Here is an 18,698-nt window from a genome sequence, read left to right on the forward strand (position 1 = left end):
TTCTTCTTCTTCTTCTTCTTCTTCTTCTTCTCCTTCTCCTTCTCCTTCTCCTTCTCCTTCTCCTTCTCCTTCTTCTTCTTCTTCTTCTTCTTCTTCTTCATTAGAGTTATCTTTCCCACCAGAAAGCTGAAATTGCTAGGAGAAGATCCAGTTCTGATAAGCCCCAAAGCCCAGGCTCTTGCAACACCTCCTCATGTGCCTGATTCTACCTCTGTCCTGACACCATTAGCCAGAGCCTTCTCTAACACAGTGATGTTTCCTCCTTGTTACCTTTGCGCGCCGTCCTGAAAATATCCATTCTACCTTGGTCACGTGTTTCACTTCTGTGCTCTGGAAAACACATCCCATCCGAATCATTTCACCCACGCGGACCATGAGCTCTGAGGATAAAATAGTAAATCAAGTCAGACTCAAGTTATAATCTATAGAAGTCAAAGACTTTCTAGAAGAGATCATGGTTAGCCAAAGACCCTCAGCAGCAAAAATCACTGTCACCACCAAACACTATATATATTCCCTCTGTAGATGATCCAGAGGATTCCATGTGGGCAAAGTACTCAGAGCCTCTTCCCTCAGACCAGCACAGTAGCATCCCCAAGATGAGAATACCCTCTAGCTGCCCACAGGTACCAAGCCTGAGAGTTTCTGCTGTCTCCATACCGCCATAAACACGTTCTGGTCCTCTTTAATTCCTTTCTCTTTCCCCTTTTTCAGAATTCCTCCCATGAACTCTAATTTCACATCAAGTTTGTACTAAAGGAAGTATGGAAAATCTCAAAGCCCCTACTTTATGTTCATCGTCTTAGATACCAACATCTGCTTAGCATAAACAGGAAGTGGAAAGTTATAGAACTCTCATTCTTATATTTAACCCACTGACTCTCCCAACTAAAAAAATGAACCATGGGTAACTTTCTTCAACTTCTTTTATTCTTTTTCTTTTATTCTAGGACCTAGTTCTGGCCTTGGTACAAGTCACAGGACTTCTTGCTAATTAGGCCAAGACAAAAGACAGCTTTCTCCTTGACTTTTCTTTCTGTTTTAATCCTGCTCTCTCCTGCCCCCACTGTCCCCTCTTCCCCTGCTTCTGGCTTTCCAACTCCTAGGCTCTTCCTTCTGCCTATTGTACAAGCAGCTGACCCACCATATGTTTATTACATAAGTCATTTTAAGTGGCCCGTGAAAAAGAAAAGAAGTGGAAAGATATTTCTGATTTTTCAGTAATGCTCTATACAAATCAACCACAAAGTTGATTAAGCAATGAAAGGCAGGGCGGTGTATAAGGAAGACACAAGTCTAGGTCTTAAGTGCACAGAATTCCTTCAAAAGAGTGTTAAGCAAAGATCACGAGGGAACAGAGTGCATAAGCCACCCTTTTATCCAAATTGTTTCCCTGGGAGAAGAGTAACTTCCTGCCCAGCAGGAGAAATGCACAATAGGAGGAAAGCAAAAGAAAATATTATGAACTCTAAAATCTATGGAAGGAATTATTTTGAAAGCGATAAAAAATTTACTCCAAAGAATACCAGCAAGGAAGCAAACTCCCTTTAAATCTATCAGCACATTAAGAATTAAACTCTATTTTTAAAATGCAATAATAACAACTGAACATTCTGAGTCATTTCAATGCACCAGCCATGTGCTAGACACCCTGTACGCGGTAGATCAGTTAGTCATTACAATATTTTGAGGTTTGTATGACTACTCTCCCATTTTACAGAGAAGGAAAGTAAAGGAGCCCAACGCCACATGGCCAGTAAAAGGTAAAGCCAACATTTAAGCTCAGGCCTTAGTGAAGGCAAAGCCCAAGTTTTCTCACTCACTCTACTGTGGCACGCCACATAAGTAGAAGGATGGCTGATTCTAGAGCAAAAGTAGAGGATATTAATCTAATTATTATTTTCATCTATAGTATTTAAATTAAGAACTATGAAAAAAAGAATTGAAGTGGTAGAATCATAGACTGTCAACTGAAGGGTAAACTTTGTAGAGAAAATTATAGATGACTGCAAAAAATGGAGTTGCCACGTTGGTGGACGCAACTTACGTAAAGCAAGTTGGAGCACTTTCCACTAGGCAAAATTGTTAGGGGTTGGATCTATTCCCATTCTAGCTGGAATTAAAAAAAAAAACACAAAAATACAGTTTGCTCCCCTAGCCACTGGGGAAATATCTGACTACCTCTAACATTGCCCTAGCCTGTTTCCATGGATTCCTCAGCTCTTGAAATTGACTCCTTGTAATACCAGCAATTTGGGGAGGCTGAGGCAGGAGGATCACTTGAGCCCAGGGATTTGAGACCAGCCTGGGCAAGGTAGGGAGACCCCGTCTCTACTTAAACAAACAAACAAAGTCAGGCATGTTGATGCATACCTATGGACCTAGCTACTAGGGAGATTGAGGCAGAAGGATCACTTGAACCCAGGAGTTCAAGACTATAGTGAGCCGTGATTGTACCACTGCAACTCCAGAGCCTGGGTGACAGAGCAAGACCCTACCTCAAAAAAAAAAAAAGAAGAAGAGAGAATCCTTGGGCACAGGCATCTGATTTGCTGCTTCTTCCAGGAGAACCAGAGCTTTGGAATTAAGAGAAAAATGACAATAAGGATAATTAGGAGAGGGGCCAGAGGCCACCTCCTACAACTCCATTTTTTAGAAATTGGATTCAAGCAAGGGATGCTAACTCAATAACTTCATTCATTCCACAAATGCTTATTAATTGCTTACTCTGTACCAGGGGCTGTGCCCAGGCAAGCAGGGAAGACACAAGTGAATGGGTGTGATGAGTGTCATAAGAGAGGAAGGAAGGGTGCACTGGAGGAGCTCATGAATAAAGCTGGGAGGCTAAGGACCTAAGATAGCTGCAGGTGGGAAATGGCCCCAGATTCTAGTTCCCTAACTACATTGCAAAGTTTCCTGGGGTCACAGACTGTTCCTTCTATTTCACAATCTTAAAGAATGCATCTAGTTCTGCAGCTTGCAAACTTTTACTTTCATTTATGTATTTTTATTTGTAAGTGTTTGTATCAATAAGCAAAACTAAATTTTAGAGACACTGGCTGACATTAGTTTGGATATCATTAGTTTATTATAAAAGAGAGACATGGAAATTATTTACACGATGAAAGATTTCAGAACTCCAGTGGAATGAGTGGCTTCACATGAGACTTTTTCAATAGTGATTTATTTCAATATATATGCTTTCCAAGAATCCACCATCTCTAAATAAGGAATGATCCCTGTCATCCAGAACTACTTTGGTGCCTCCATATTCTAGATTCTGGGGGAAGAATTTTATCTCCAGCTTTTGGGCTAACTGGTTGAATCTCTCCACCCTTTCCTTTGGAGCCCAATACAACAGCTTCTACAGTTGCTTGCAATACTTTCGAGATTTTTCTGGAAGCATAATGCCTCCTTTGGTTACAGTCTCAGCTGCATTCCTTTCAACTAATATCCAAAGAGGCAAAAAAAAAAACTTTCTAAATGACTCGGGCCACCGTAGCTTATACTCTCCCTTTCAAACTGCTTGAAAGCAGCAGAATCCTTATTCAAACTAAATCTTACCTGGTAGCTCAACGAATACAACAGGAAAAAGGAAAAGGACTTTGGTTGCAATGCAGGTGGGAGCCTGGGGTCCTATCTGAGCAGATATGTCTGCTACCAACCCCCTGCCCCACTTTTACCCTTCATGTTCTTTGGAACTTAAGGTTTTACAGAGCACAAATTTTAAAACCACCCATCTACCACTCCCTCCACTTATAAATGGAAAAATAAAGTGCAAAGAGTTAGAAAGATCTGTTCCTTTCTTCTTTTTTTTTTTTTCTTTTTTAAGAGTCAGGGTCTCAGCTCTGTCACCCAGGCTGGATTGCAGTGGTGCAATCACAGCTCACTGCAGCCTCCACCTACTGGGCTCCAGTGATCCTCTCACCACAGTCTCCCTAGTACCTGAAACCATCACAGTCATGTGCCATCACGCCCAGCTTTTTTTTTTTTTTTTTTTTTTTTTAGACATAGGGTCTCGCCCAAGCTAGTCTCAAACTGGCCTCAAGTGATCCTCCCACCTCAGGCTCAGGCTCCCAAAGTGTTAGGATTACAGGTGTGAGCCATCACACCCAGCCTTTTTTTTTTTTCTTTTTTTAAATAGAGTCTTGCTCTGTCACCCAGGCTAGAATGCAGAGGTAGCATCATAGCTCACTGCAGCCTTGAACCCCCGGGCTCAAGAAATCCTTCTGCCTCAGTCTCCCAAAATGCTAGGATTACAGGCATGAGCCACTGAGCCTGGCCTGCTCATTTCTTTTCTATCCTCCAGAACCCCTAACATAGGGTACCTATAAAATACAGATGTAGCATCAATGTGGATAACTGATGAAAGGTATTAGGGCATAGTAAAAAAGAACATGGACTCTGTTGTCAGAGATGCCAGGGATCAAGTACTAGTTATGCCATTTAATAAATATGTGTCCAAAACATATTTGGACACATATGTGAACAAAACATCCTTCACAGGGCTTTTGGGAGGGGGAAATGTGTTTAAAGTAATAATACAATAATTATCAATATTTTATTTAATAAAATAACTATATTTTTGTTGACTGAAATAATTATGATCATTTTTTGAAGATTCACTCTGTGGTAAGTACTTAGCCCAAAGGCTGGCATTTGCTCAAGATAATCAGTTTCCTTGCCTCTTGCACATGAAATCTCTTGCCCCTTGGCGCCTCTTTAAGTAAGCGTTTGCGTACCTTTAGGCTCCTCTGGTAGCACATGCAGTACCACCGCCTTCTTGAACACCTGGCTTTCCCCTTTGAGGCGGATTTCACAGGTATAGGTTCCCTGGTCAGCCTCTTGCACATCTTGGAGCAGGAGAGAGCCATCATTGCTTAAGATGTCCCCCAGCAACTGTACGCGGTTCTGGAAGCGCCCTATAGGCACACTGAGATTGGAGTAATAGTATAGCACATATTCATCCTGAAGGGCAAAACAGTGTTGGAGAAGATCAAAAGAGGTGCCAGACCGAGGATCCTGGATCCCAGAGACTCTGTTATGTGGGGGTAGCAGAGCTATCATCATGATCATGATCCAAAAGCATTTGGTACCCAGTTAATAAAAATAATGTGCCAGGCAACAGTCCAACTTGCACAAGCTCTGTGGCTCACTTTCTACAAGGACAAATGGAGAAATGTGGTCCACATTTTATTTCTTACAGTTTAAGGTAAAATATAGCACCCACTCTGAAGATCACTCTACGGTTTTAAACTTACAACTTTTGAAAACCATCTCTCATTTTCACCCTCGTCTCTACCACGGCCCCAGATTAGATGGCATTCAGATGCATGATCTATTTTCACTAGTGCTGTGGGTGGTGTTGGCGTGAGAATTCCAGGCATGGCCGGCTGGCTGCCACTTCTCTCATCTCTACCCTCCTCCCGGCAGCAGTATCGTAACACAAAAGGAGTCAACCACAGGCAATGGTTCCAGGCTGGGCCCTGGGGAATTCTTTTGTTTTTGGTTTTGGTTTCGTATTGTTTTCCTCCGTCACCCAGGCTGGAGTGCAGTGCACAATCACAGCTCACTGCAGCCTTCACCTCCTAGGCTCAGGTGATCCTCCCACCTCAGTCTCCCAAGTAGCTGGGACTACAGGTACATGCCACTGCAGCCAGCTAATTTTGTGTTTGTTTTTTTGTAGAGATGGGGTTTTGCCATGTTGCCCAGGCTGGTCTCGAACTCTTGAGCTCAAGTGATCCCCCGCCTCAGCCTCCCAAAGTGCTGGGATTACAGGCATGAGTTACCACACCCAGCAGAAATTCTTATTCTACTTACACCATGGACCTATCCCTCTTGTAAAAATAAAGGCCAATAAAAATTTGAGTGAGAGTAGTGTTATAGGGACAACAGGGACTGTGCTCTGAGCTACAAAAACAATATTTTATTTGCAAACATTGGGAGTTTCTTGTTAGTAACAAACTACTTGGGATGTTTTTCACAAATGATCCTGATGTACGAGTATCTATACAGACTCTCTGATGAGGCTTAATACACTGTTCCTCACTCCGAAGAGCTCCATGAAAGACCCTCACCCAGCCATGCTGCATCTGCTAATCCCAACACTTTAAGCAGCCACAAAGGAGAAAAGGATGATTCCCCAGCACATAAATGGAGCAGTGAAACACTGAAATAATCTGTCCTCCTCCCCACCCCAAAAAAGATCACTGTGGTATAGTTCTTATGCCTAGGTCAGAGCTCTCCTTTCTAGAACCTTGGAATTTACCCCTCTCACCCGCTTCTGCTACTTAACAAAGGGTAAAGATAAAGGAAGGAAACTAAAAGAATTTCATGTGCAAGAACAAGGAACCTCTCATTTCATGTGTGTGTCTCCCATTAGCCCCTTAACTACTTGAAAGGTAAGCATTACCATTATTGTAATTGCCTTCCTCTTCACAGCTCAGGAAGCTAAGATCAGCAAAGTTGAGTAACTTACTTACCCAGCTGATAACATAGCCAAGTTCCTGAGCTAGTGCGAGGCCCAGTTCTGATCATCTCCAAAGCCCTGGCTCTTGCAACACCTCCTGGTGGCACCTGATGCCTGACTCTCACACCACTCTGTCCTGACACCAGCAGTCAGGGGCTTCTATTACATAATGATGTTTCCCCCGCGTTACCTTGGCATGCTCTCCTGATGAGAGAATCCAGTCTATCTTGAATATGCATTTGTCTTCTGTGCTCTGGAAAACACATCCCATCAGAGCTGAATCACCCACATGGACTGTTAACTCAGCGGGGGAAACATTCAAGTCATTCAGGCCCAAGGAATAATCTATGGAAGTCAAAGGCAAGAGGACACATCATTTAGACAAATACTCTCAACAACAAAAATCAATTTCAATCATGGAGTATTAAACACCCCTCTCCCTGGATGATCCAACATAGACAAAGTCCTCAGAGGCGTGTTCAAAGGCAGCATGGCATCCCTGTCCTCTAGTTACCTGTATGGCTCATCAGAAGGGTTCTGCAATCTTCATACTACAACACATGCTGTCTGGTTCCCTCCTCCTATCTAGTCCCTTACGCTTTTCTGGAATTCTTCCTCCCAACCATTCTAAAGAAATAAGGGAAACCCTGGAAGTCTCTCCTTTCTGATCATCAATTTAGACACCCACCTCCACTCACCAGGAAATGGGATGTTCCTTGCTCTTAAGTCTCCCACTGGTCCCCTCACTGAAAAAAAGGACCTTTTGTCTACTTCCTCTTTGTCTTTTAGTTCCTTTACAAAAGCTTATTTCTGCATTTGCTGGCTGATTCTGGCTGTAGGGCAGGTCCTTATAATTAGGCCACCACAGAGCATAGCTTTCCTCCTGCATTTCCACTGTGTTTGTCCTCTCCCTGCCTCACCCCTCCAGCTTTGCCATCAGCTTTCCAGCCTCTAGGTGCTTCACACAGGGACCCCTGTCCATTATCTCTATGTTGCTCTAGCAATTTCAAGAGGTCACTACAAGAAAAAAACACTGCATGGATATTTCTGTTTTCACATGATATGCTCTATGCAAAGAGACAACAAAATCAAGAAAGATACATTTAGATGCTGCCCAGTTCATATCAGAGAAGAGCCAAGTGATGGAAATGAACAGAAAATGTGCCAGTCTTTTCATGCAAGCTGTTTCCCTGAGAGAAGAGTGTTAACTTCCTGCCCAGCAGCAGGCTCACACAGCAGCGAGGACACAAAAGAAAACATCAACTCTAAACCCTTCAGAGGGAACTATTTTGAAAGAAATCAAAATTAGCTCCAACAAATATTTGGAATTTTCCTGTAAGGAAGAATTGAGCAACTCCACGTGTGGTTGAAAGTGTAATAAGCGAATTTAATACTAAGAACACTGTGCGTAGAATTAAATGAAGAACCGCTAGGAAGCAACAACAGCAACCAAAGCAAACAGAAACTGATGTTTGAAGGGCAATCTTAGTAGAGAAACAGCTGAAGAAGATGAGATTTTCTGCAAGAAAAGAAAACCTCTCCACAAAAACTACAAAACCCCCAGTGCCACCAAGTCACCACATACAGGGGTTGCACTAGTGGCTTTCTGGATTGGAGGGCAAAAACCTGCAGGCTGCTCCACAGATCTCTGGGAAAATGTCTATATACCTTCTGAGATCATTATAACCCTGCTTCTTTGAGAAAAATTCTCTAATGGGCCAGGCGCGGTGGCTCAAGCCTATAATCCCAGAACTTTGGGAGGCCGAGACAGGCGGATCACGAGGTCAGGAGATCGAGACCATCCTGGCTTACACGGTGGAACCCCGTCTCTACTAAAAAATACAAAAACGAGCAGGGCGAGGTGGCGGGTGCCTGTAGTCCCAGCTACTCGGAGGGCTGAGGTAGGAGAATGGCCTAAACCCGGGAGGCGGAGCTTGCAGTGAGCTGAGATCCGGCCACTGCACTCCAGCCTGGGCAACAGAGCGAGACTCTGTCTCAAAAAAAAAAAAAAAAAGAAAAGAAAAATTCTCTAATGAACACCATTTTGGTGTGCGTGCATTTGTGCATGTTTGTACACACTCTGTATTGCCTAGAATAGGAACAAAGGCAACCCTGTTATATACTTTGCTGAGGCAGGGTTTACATCACTGTCCAAAGTTCAAAAAATGATGATAAAGAGAAAAAGAAAAGGCTATGAGAGCAAAGCACCTGATTAATTTCTTCTCCTTCCAGCACTACACCCATGGGATAAAGAAAAAAGCATGGGGGAAAGTATGAAAACCTGGAAACCAGTGGAGATGAGCAACAAGAAGCCCAGCACTTAGGTGGAGGCGTAAAGAGGAGACTAATCTGGTCCGAGGAGATGGCCAGGTCAGGCTCCTCAGAAGTAAGTGGAGCATAAGGGGAAACCTGAAGGGTAAGGAAGCCTTGGGCGGGCTTGCTAGAGTGAAGTGTTAGGAGGAAGGTTCCAGGCAAAGGAAACCACCACAAATTGGGAAAGAGCTCAGTGAATTTGAGGAACCACAAGAACCCTAGCATGGCTGTAGCATGAAAACAGCTCTGGGTCTCTCTTTGGTAATTTCAGTTCCTGATTCAAGGCAAACTGTGGTTTTAAAGAAAACAATTTAAAGTGCAGGAATGCCACAGAGAAACTTTCTTTTTGTCACGTAAGAGGGTCCCAGAACACCCTTTAGGACCCAAAGCCATTCTGTTTCTAATGGAAACAGGAAGATTCAGCTTCCCAAGAAACCATAAGCTAGCTGGCTTCAAAAACAGCTGCTTCAACAAAACTGTGAAGTTCCACATTAGGATTTCCATCTTCAAGAAACCCAGGGGAATTGAAAATATATAAAATTGGCTTTTAATAATGCACAGAACTTAGGAGAAATCAAATACCCCACACAGTCCCTTAGCTTCTACTTACCCAGTAACACTGGCAGCAGGATGAGTTTCAGTAGGCAAAACATGCTGCTCTCAACTTTCAGACCTTAAGATAAAAGAACAAAAATCAGAAAATCATGTCAAGAGAAGTTCATTAACTTAAAAAACCAATAGTGAAGGACTATATGGAGCAGCCTCTGTTTGAGACACTGGTATGCAGCATTGAACAAGAAAAACAAGACGAGGTCCCAGCTCATTTGCAGTTTGCTTGTAGCAGGAGGTGGGGAAAAAAGAAGCAAATGAATGAATGAATAAGAAAATACCAGATGTCAATAAGTGCTATGATGCAACAAAACAGAGTAGTGTTTGAAGAGTCACTTGGGGGCTGCTTTAGATTGGCCGTAAGGCAAGATTAGATGAAAGTTGCTTTTATAGAGGAAAAAAAAGCAAATGATTGCAGGATGCCCTTGAGATGACAACCCTAGACCTTCCACTACCCGTGTGTTTCACACAAACAAAAAATTACAGGATATCCAGTCTGAAATTTTCCCCCATCTCTCCACCTAAATTAGAATTACTGCTTTTTTGGGAGGAAGAGGTGGGGGGGCAGGAACAGAGTCTCACTGTGTTGCCCAGGCTGGGGTGCAGTGACGTGATCTCCAGGGCTCAAGCAACCTTCTTATCTCAGCCCCCCGAGTAGCTGGGACTACAGGCATGTTACACCACGCTTGCTAATTTTTTTTTTGTTGTTTTTTGTTTGTTTTTTTGTTTTCTTGTTAGCAGTAGAGAGGTCTCTCTGTGTTGCCCAAGCTGGTCTCAAACTCCTGGGCTTAAGTGATCCTCCACCTCAGCCTCCCAAAGTGTTGGGATTATAGGCATGGGCCACTGCGCCTGGCCCACGGTGAACTTTTTATCTTTTTTTTTTTTTAACTTTTTAAAGGCAGGGCAGTGTGGCTAGAATGAGAATTGGGCTGTGCATTGGACAAAAGTATGTGTTTTATATGCATGTTATCTCTGTAGTATTCATTTCATTGCATTCACCAGTCCCTGGAAAGGGATTCACCGTTCTACAAACTACCCCCAGATTTTCTCAGCTAAACAGAAGAACCCTGACTCTCAGGAGTTACAGTGCAACCAGTGTTCGCTTCCCACCTACTACTGCGCCTGGTCTCTGCCGCAGTCTTTACCCCCGGCCACCCGGCCACTGGCGAGATTCCACCTCAGGATCTGCTAAGAGGAACGATGTGTTTTTTGCAATAACAGCAAAGTACCCCGCCCAGCTCTGCTGGGACATCTGGCACATATGGTAGCCATTTTAATTAATAAAAATTGATTACTTAAGACCTTCCTTAATCGTATTTTCCAATCAACAAAATCCTCTACCTGGAAAATTAGAATTAAGTTATTCAAGGAAGTTCCTACCTTAGGTCCCACTTACACAGAGAGGTCAGCTGATCTTGCTGAACCTGTTTCCTTGCCATTAAAAAGGATTGATAACAAAAGGATCTAATAGGATAATGTAGATAACAGTGCTTTGAAAATGGGAAGCATTACCATGGAAGATTCTTTATATAGATAAGAGTCAGAAACAGAGTTTGTAGCTTTAGGGGAGATTTCAGGTTCTGAGCTTCTACCTTCTTAAGAATGGCAAATGATGAATCAGAATGAACTGAAAACTTAAGTTTCCATTTTTGAACCTTGTTGTAACAATGTGGATAATAATTACACTGAGCGAGATATACCAGGAGTCACATAGATTCCCCTAAACGAAAGAAGCTCTAATGAAAACACAGACCTCTCTCAACATAACCAAAACCCCATTCCTGCTCCATGCCACCCACCTTGCCCCATACATACATGGATGAGGGTCATAAGAGGCTTCCTTTATGGTATGTCCTAACGTTAGTTCATCACATCTGGGACATCTGTTGCCTTCCCCAGGGAGTTGGTTGTGCTCCCTCCTCTGCCCAGAAAACAGCACTTAGCAGTGGGACATTCCCCCAGCAGCTCACCAACTGCAAGGAGGAGTAATGATGAATTTATGTGTCTGCCACCAACTCAAGTCTGCAGACTCTAAAAGGTAGCACCATACATGCCTTGTTTATACGTGTATCCTGGTACCGTGTTACAGTGCCGGTAAAATGCCTGGCATATACTGAATAAATGCTCATAGCTGACAATGTGACCATTAAGTTGAAATCAACTTAAAGGCATCTTGCAGCAGCCCCCGCTCCACTCTATTCTAAGAGGAAGCCAGCGACTCTAAAAAGATTCTGAATCTCGGCACTAAACCTGAGTAACTCAGAGCCACACCCAAACCATCTTCAAACAAATTCTAAGAAACATAAGTATCATGAATAGAAGACACTCATTGTCAGTCCTACATACTCAAACGCACCATTAGAACTCGGTGAAGAGAGAAGCAATGATTTTAGCGGAAAAATTACTAAGAGTTTTTTTTAAACGCTCTTCTGGGCTCAGAACTTCCTTTAACTAACTCTTTGATCTTTGGGGAAATCACTGGGCCTTGTTTTCAATATTAAAAGATCAGACCTTTTTCTTATTAGAGCAGCACACTAGTAATCAGTAGTTGATATGTAATAAAGCAGAGAAGGTTAATGCCAGGCCCTGGGTGCTTTACACATTAACTGATTTAATCCTCACAACAACCCCATGAGGTTTTACAGATGAGGAAATGAGGCAGAGAATGGCAACGTGACTTGCCTGAGAACACAGAGCAAGTGGCAGAGCGAGGATTCAAACCCAGGCATCCTGGATCCGAGCCTGTGTCTTTGCTACACTATGCTGTTCCTCCACATTTGAGAAAGTAACCAATATTTTAGAGCAAAGCTTTTCTGAACTTTATTTGTCAAAAGAAGATTAATCTGTTCCGCCTGACTGAATGGTCTTCCAATCTGCCTTGCTCAGGCCTTCACCCAGTTAACACCTGCTCATCGCTCACATCTCAAGTTAAATGTCATCTCCTCGGGAAACCTCTCCTCAACCATCCATCCCAGGACGGGTCCCCAAGCCACATGTCTTTTTTTTTTTGAGATGGAGTTTCAGTTTGTTGCGTAGGCTGGAGTGCAATGGCGTGATCTGGGCTCACTGCAACCTCTGCCTTCCAGGTTCAAGTGATTCTTCTGCCTCAGCCTCCTGAGTAGCTGGGATTACAGGCATGTGCCACCATGCCCGGCTAACTTTGTATTTTTAGTAGAGACAGGGTTTCACCATGCTGGCCATGCTGGTCTCAAACTCTCCACCTCAGGTGATCTGCCCACCTCAACCTACCAAAGTGCTGGGACTACAGGTGTAAGCTACCACGCCCAGCAGCCACATGTCTTAATAGTACCTCTACCTTTCCTTTAGGGTATGAGCCACTATGTCTATTTATTTGGGTGCTCATTTAATTAAGACCTGCTCTCTACCTCCACTCCCAACACTATAAGCTCCATGAAGCCAAGAGCCATGCCCATGAGCCACCACCCTTCCAGGGCCAGCGTGGTGTGACGTACAGGGACATGCTCAGTAACTACTTGTCAAATGAGTTCATAACACCTTGGACATTTACCAAGAACACTATCTGAGTTTGAATTTCCTAGTTAGTTGACAGATATTTGCAAATTCCTCTCTATATATTCACCAACACACACAAATTCTGAATTTTTGTACACATTTAGCTGAATAACAAAATTCCGATTTCACATATAGATAAATAAAATGAATCTCCATTTTTTAAAAAATCCAGCAAAAATATTCAGAAGCACCTTAAGCATCTTGATAAGAGACATCATTGAAATTCTCAGCTTCTACCCTACTTCCTTCTCTTTCCAGATACTAATTTATCTCCTCAGCAGATGTTTTGAGATAATTCTCCATAGTAAGTTACCTCATCTGTTGGCCAAATATTTTGACCTGAGCTCATGGTTCTTTCACAATATAAATTCTGGCAAATACCTTCTGTCTTTCTAGGGGGTTATGACTATCAGGATCTTCTTTTCTATTACTAATAGTGTAGGGGGGTTAAAAATGGGCAAATGGTCTGAACAGACATTTCTCAAAAGAAGACATACAAATGGCCAACATATATATGAAAAAAAATTCTCAATATCAGTAATCACGGAAATGCAGATGAAACCCACAATGAGTTATCGTTTCACTCCAGTTAGGGTGGTTATTATCAAAAAGACAAACACACACACGCACACAAATGCTGGTGAGGATGCAGAGAAAAGGGGACTGTTACACATTGTTGGTAGGAATGCAAAGTAGCACAGCCACTATGGAGAACAGTATGTGTGTAGTCCTGATAAGTAAGCAACAATGAGGAGGGGCCCCGGTTCGGGGAGGGCCCAAGTGCAGAAGAACAATGAACGACTGTTCTGAGACACAGCTAATCAACCTGAGGGCATAATGACTTCTATGGGCAAAATGACCTCTTTCACAGGTAGCCCCCTCCAGCACCACCCTATAAAACTTCCCTTCAGCCTCTGCCTCTTTGCAGACAGCGCTTTCTCTGCTGTGCTGCCCATTACAACCTTGCAACGTATTTTCATACCTTCTCTAATAAATCTGCCTTCTTTCCTATGACTGTCTTGGTAAATACATTTGCTGCCAGTGACGTCGGCTCTAGCTAGTCACTACCCACAACATTTTGGTGATCCAAAAGGGGATTGCTTGGGGACCTCTCCCCTACTCTCTCCCTTGCCTCTCCTCCAACTCCAATGTCTCGGTGCACAGCATCCAAGTTTGGAGACAACTGAAGGTCCTGGCCAGGGCCACTCCCCAGTGGACCAGAAGGTCCTGGTGAGAAGTCGTCACCCAACCAGAGTTTGCTTTTCTTTTCAGTTTTCAATGGAAACAAACTCTAGTATCCCTCTGGCAACTTATGACAACTGGCCAGGGCCACTTCCTGGTGTGGCCTGAAGGCCAGGGGCTGAAGAGTCTTGTCTGCCTTGCCCGGGAGAGAGGAAAACCCTCTTCTACCTTTTCTGGTCAAAAGTCCCTCTATGTGTCACAATTGGCACACGTGGTTTGGGGGACTCACACCCCCCTCTTTCTCACTCTAAATTCTCACCCTGAAGACAGGCAGACCTCCTGCTCTGGATGTTCCCAAACTAGGTGAGCTCAAGCAACCTCAGAGCAGTGAGTCTCCCCATTCCCCTCCCGTCCTCATACCTGAACCAATCATCCGGTGCAAGGCCCCAGTGCCGAGAGGTCTTTCTGATAGCTGGGATGCCCTTTAGAAAGTGCACCCAAGTCCATCAGTGGATGTGAGTGGAACACGTTTCCTCAGCGAGAAGCCCCGAGAGAAAGCAGTTTGTGTCCCCAGCAGACACTAGCCCCCAGAGGCTGGCTGATCATTTTCCAGTCCCAGCATGGGACAAATCCCGCCTGTTCCTTCAGACTCACCTCTGCATTGCATCCTAAAACATTGAGACAAATTTAACCCTCAGACTCTCAAAAAGAAACACCTAACTTTCTTGTGTAATACAGCATGGCCCCTATGCAAAAAAATCCTCAACTTAGCCTCATCAGTCTTTTACAACCAAGAGCAGAATGAGGAGGGCAGGGCTAAGGAGAAAGAAAAATGCAGGGACGAAAGGCAGGCTCAATTGTTGGCTGATTTAGAAGCCCTTAGCCCCCTCCAGTTGCCCTAAGGACACTCCTCCAGGTAAGTGCCCTCAGTGCAGATGGCCAGGCCACTGGAAGGCAAACTGCCCCAGTGGGATACATGGGAAAAAGCCCTTCACAGCTTGCCCCCTCTGCCACAAGCTCAGCTGCTGAAAATGGGACTGTTCTGAGGGCTGAAAGGCCCTGAGGACAGAATTCTAGCCCCTGAAGGCCTTAAACTGAAGTGGGCTTGCTGCCCCGGCTGAATTCCAAATCACAACAAAACAAAGCCAAGGGTGACTCTGGAAGTGGCAAGTAAAATTGTCCATTTCCCCTTTGAGTTCAAGAGCTGCCTGACATGGAGACGCCTCCTCTCCCCCTTTCTGGGACTACCTTTTGCCTATATGGTAAAAATCTGGAAAATCACTATCTGGAGTTTAACAGGCTTTAAGACTGAGTCACTGTTGGAATTGAGTACAACATTTAAAGGAAAAGGCTAAATTAAAAGAAAGTGTGTAATAATATGGCTAGTCCTAGAAAGTTCTCTTGAGCAGTTAAAATTCTTTGCAAGCTTGTAAATGCTCTAAACTCCTCCTGGAAAAAACAACAGCAGTCACCTTGCACTATAGGTCACTGGTCCCCAATCTTTTTGGCACCAGGGACCCGTTTCATGGAAGACAATTTTTCCACAGACCAGGGAGGGTGGAGGATGATTTGGGGATGAAACTGTTCCACCTCAGATCACCAGGCATTAGATTATCATAAGAAGCATGAAACCTAGATCCCTCACATGTGCAGTTCAAAATAGGGTTCACACTCCTATGAGAATCTAATACCGTTGCTAATCTGAAAGGAGGCAGAGCTCAGGCAGTAATGCTTGCTTGTCTGCCTGCCACTTACCTCCTGCTAAGCGGTTCGGTTCCTAACAGGCCATGGACCAGTGCCAGTCTACTGCCCAGGGATTGGGGACCCCTGCTGTAGCTCAACTACTAGGGCTTTGCCCTCTCAGAGTGGTGCTCTGGGTTCAATTCCTGGCTTCAAAAGTGAGTCTTTTGTGGTTTAATCATTTATTGATTCTTTTCCCTTCCATGGACAGCAACTAATTTCCTGTCTTGAAATTTTTTTCTCTGAGTTACCTTTGGGGCAATTCTAGATCTCGTAAATTGCTTACCATCTCTTTGGAGACACCTTGTGTCTCCAGACATACATGGACCTTGTGTGTCCGTATTTAAGTTATCCCCTTACTTAAGGTTTATTAATTTCACATAGGAGGTTACCTTTAGGTAAAGATTCAAAAGCCAGAAATATTGGCCGTTTGTCTTGGCTAAAATCTGGTAACAAAAGATTTTTAAGAGATTTTTATTTTGAGAACTCCATAGTCAGAAATCAATTTAATTAAAGATGATATTTGGGCTGTATGTATACAGATATTGTTTTAAAAGCCCCTGCTAGCCAGGCACAGTGGCTCACGCCTATAATCCTAGCACTTTGAGAGGCCGAAGTGGACAGATCACTTGAGCCCAGGAGTTTGACACCAGCCTGGGCAACTTAGCGAAACCCCGTCTATATATATATATAAAAAAAATTAGCTGGGCATAGTGGCAGGCACCTGTAGTCCTAGCTACTCAGGAGGCTGAAGTGGGAGGATCACTTGAGCTCAGGAGGTTGAGGCTGCAGTGAGTTGTGATTGCACGACTGCATTCCAACCTGGCAACAGAGCAAGACTCCGTCTAAATAAACAAACAAAAAGCCCCTGCTCTCCCTCTAAGAACTTCTCAGTCAATGGAATTTTGTCTTGATTCTCCATTTCTGTCTGTGTGTTTATATGTGTTGTGTGTGTAGTATTTATATAAAAGAGCTCTAATTAATTGGTTTAAAGAAACTAAAATCAAACATACTATCAGAAAAAATTGAAGCTTTAATCCCTTTTAGGTCACATGACTCTAATGATTTTAAAAAATAAATACAGTGTAAATAAAGAATGTGTTTTGGTGGGAGGTTATTAATAAGTCATGTGAATAGGGTTTCTGTTAAAGAGAATGTAATTTTGTCTAGCTCAGAGGGTTTTAACTATTGGCCTCACCTAAAAGAGTAATGGGACAGCTGGGCATGGTGGCTCACGCCTGTAATGCCAGAACTTTGGGAGGCTGAGGTGGGCAGATCACTTGAGGTCAGGAGTTTGAGACCAGCCTGGCCAACATGGCAAAACCCCATCTCTACTAAAACTACAACAATTAGTCACGTGTGGTGTTGAGTGCCTGTAATCCCAGTTACTTGGGAGGCTGAGGCAGGAGAATCACTTGAACTTGGGAGGCAGAGGTTGCAGTGAGCTGAGATTGTGGCACTGCATGCCAGCCTAGGTGACGGAGTGAGACTCTGTCTCAAAAGAAAAAAAAAAAGAGTAATGGGACAAAACTGATGGTTTAAGCAAGTTGAAAAGGGTTTGTGAAGGGTTAATCTTGAGAAAAGTTCTGTAGGTACAAGCAAGTTGGCTAAGATTTAAAGGGGATTACATAGCTTTTCCGTAGGTCGAACACTGAAATAAAAGCACACTGATGTAGGGCCAGAATCTGGGCCCATGTGTCTGAATAATGGTTTTCCAGAGAATTTATTTGTTTAACAGGAAATTGTAAAGAATTATGAGAGGTGTGTGGACATTTTACCTTATGGTCAAACTAACTATGATTGTATAGATTTGTATATAAGGTTTTATTATGAATTGGATATAACATTAATAATATACTAATGCAAAGGTGAAATTTTGCTTTCTCTCTTAGACAAGATTTTTGCATAATATTTTAAAATAATGAGAGATTTTTGTTTACCTTTCAATAAACAACAGAAAAAGGAGGGGAGAGGAGACAGATTCAGTTGGTGTCATGCTGTCTTTATTGCGACCTGCTTGGAAAGTTGACTCTCCCCTCTATCAGCAAGTAAAGATTTTTGCCTTTTAGAAATTTTGGGGTTATCATTTTGGCTACATAAATGACTTGTAGTGACTCTATACTAATCTTCTCTGAGCAACTCTCCTCCAAATCCTGTTGGGTAATGAGAACAAGTGGCACCCCCCCCCAAAATCCATACCCCTTTATATTATTTAAGGGACCAATGACCAATCTCCCACCAGTCCCTGGTAATATCCAAATACCCCACACCCCTTTGGGGCAAAAATATCCTTTCCAAGATGGGTGCCTGCTTAATGTTTACCCAACTTGTGAATTCATCTTTCCCTCTAATATCCCCCTTTCTCCCAGGAAAGCTACCTAAATCTTTAACCAATAGCTTCAACCTGGATAGTCCTATCTCGGGGGTTTAAAAATAGCCCACACTTATACAGACACACCCTAGCAAGAAATTCAACCTAGAAATCTCTTGAGGGGGGATAATGTCCTCACATGTGGCCCCTTCACAGAACTTGCACAGCAACACACAGTATAAACCTTAACTTGCTAACAAAAGGAAAATTTTTTTTTGTCTAATTCAAAGATTACATATAGGCCAGACGTGGTAACTCACGCCCGTAATCCCAGCACTCTGGAAGGCCAAGGCATGTAGATCACCTGTGGTCAGGAGTTCAAGATCAGCCTGGCCAACATGGCAAAGCCCTGTCTCTACTAAAAAAATACAAAAATTAGCTGGGTGTGGTGGCACACACCTGTAGTCCCAGCTACTTGGGAGGCTGAGGCAGGAGAATCGCTTGAACCCACGAGGTGGAGATTGTAGTGAGCTAAGATGA

At 43.4% G+C, this 18,698-nt stretch overlaps 1 protein-coding gene across 3 annotated transcripts in view; it reads right to left on the minus strand.

Annotated features, from left to right (window-relative positions):
- Positions 1-18,698, minus strand: part of AMICA1 (adhesion molecule, interacts with CXADR antigen 1) — a 34,061-nt gene that overhangs the window by 11,803 nt on the left and 3,560 nt on the right. Inside the window, exons 2-5 of one of the 3 annotated variants that reach the window (XM_011926873.1) lie at positions 9,393-9,455; positions 6,660-6,814; positions 4,743-4,968; positions 271-380 (exon numbers count right to left, since the gene is read on the minus strand). In XM_011926873.1, the coding sequence (XP_011782263.1) occupies positions 271-380; positions 4,743-4,968; positions 6,660-6,814; positions 9,393-9,435 (534 nt within the window). In that variant the 5' untranslated portion in view covers positions 9,436-9,455. Of the gene's footprint in view, positions 1-270; positions 381-4,742; positions 4,969-6,659; positions 6,815-7,157; positions 7,614-9,392; positions 9,456-18,698 lie in introns of those variants that run through there. The other 2 variants (XM_011926876.1, XM_011926874.1) reach the window with 2 other exon arrangements.

The sequence above is a fragment of the Colobus angolensis genome, unplaced genomic scaffold, assembly GCF_000951035.1.
Source record: "Colobus angolensis palliatus isolate OR3802 unplaced genomic scaffold, Cang.pa_1.0 Scaffold7, whole genome shotgun sequence".
NCBI classification, from domain to species: Eukaryota; Metazoa; Chordata; class Mammalia; order Primates; family Cercopithecidae; genus Colobus; species Colobus angolensis.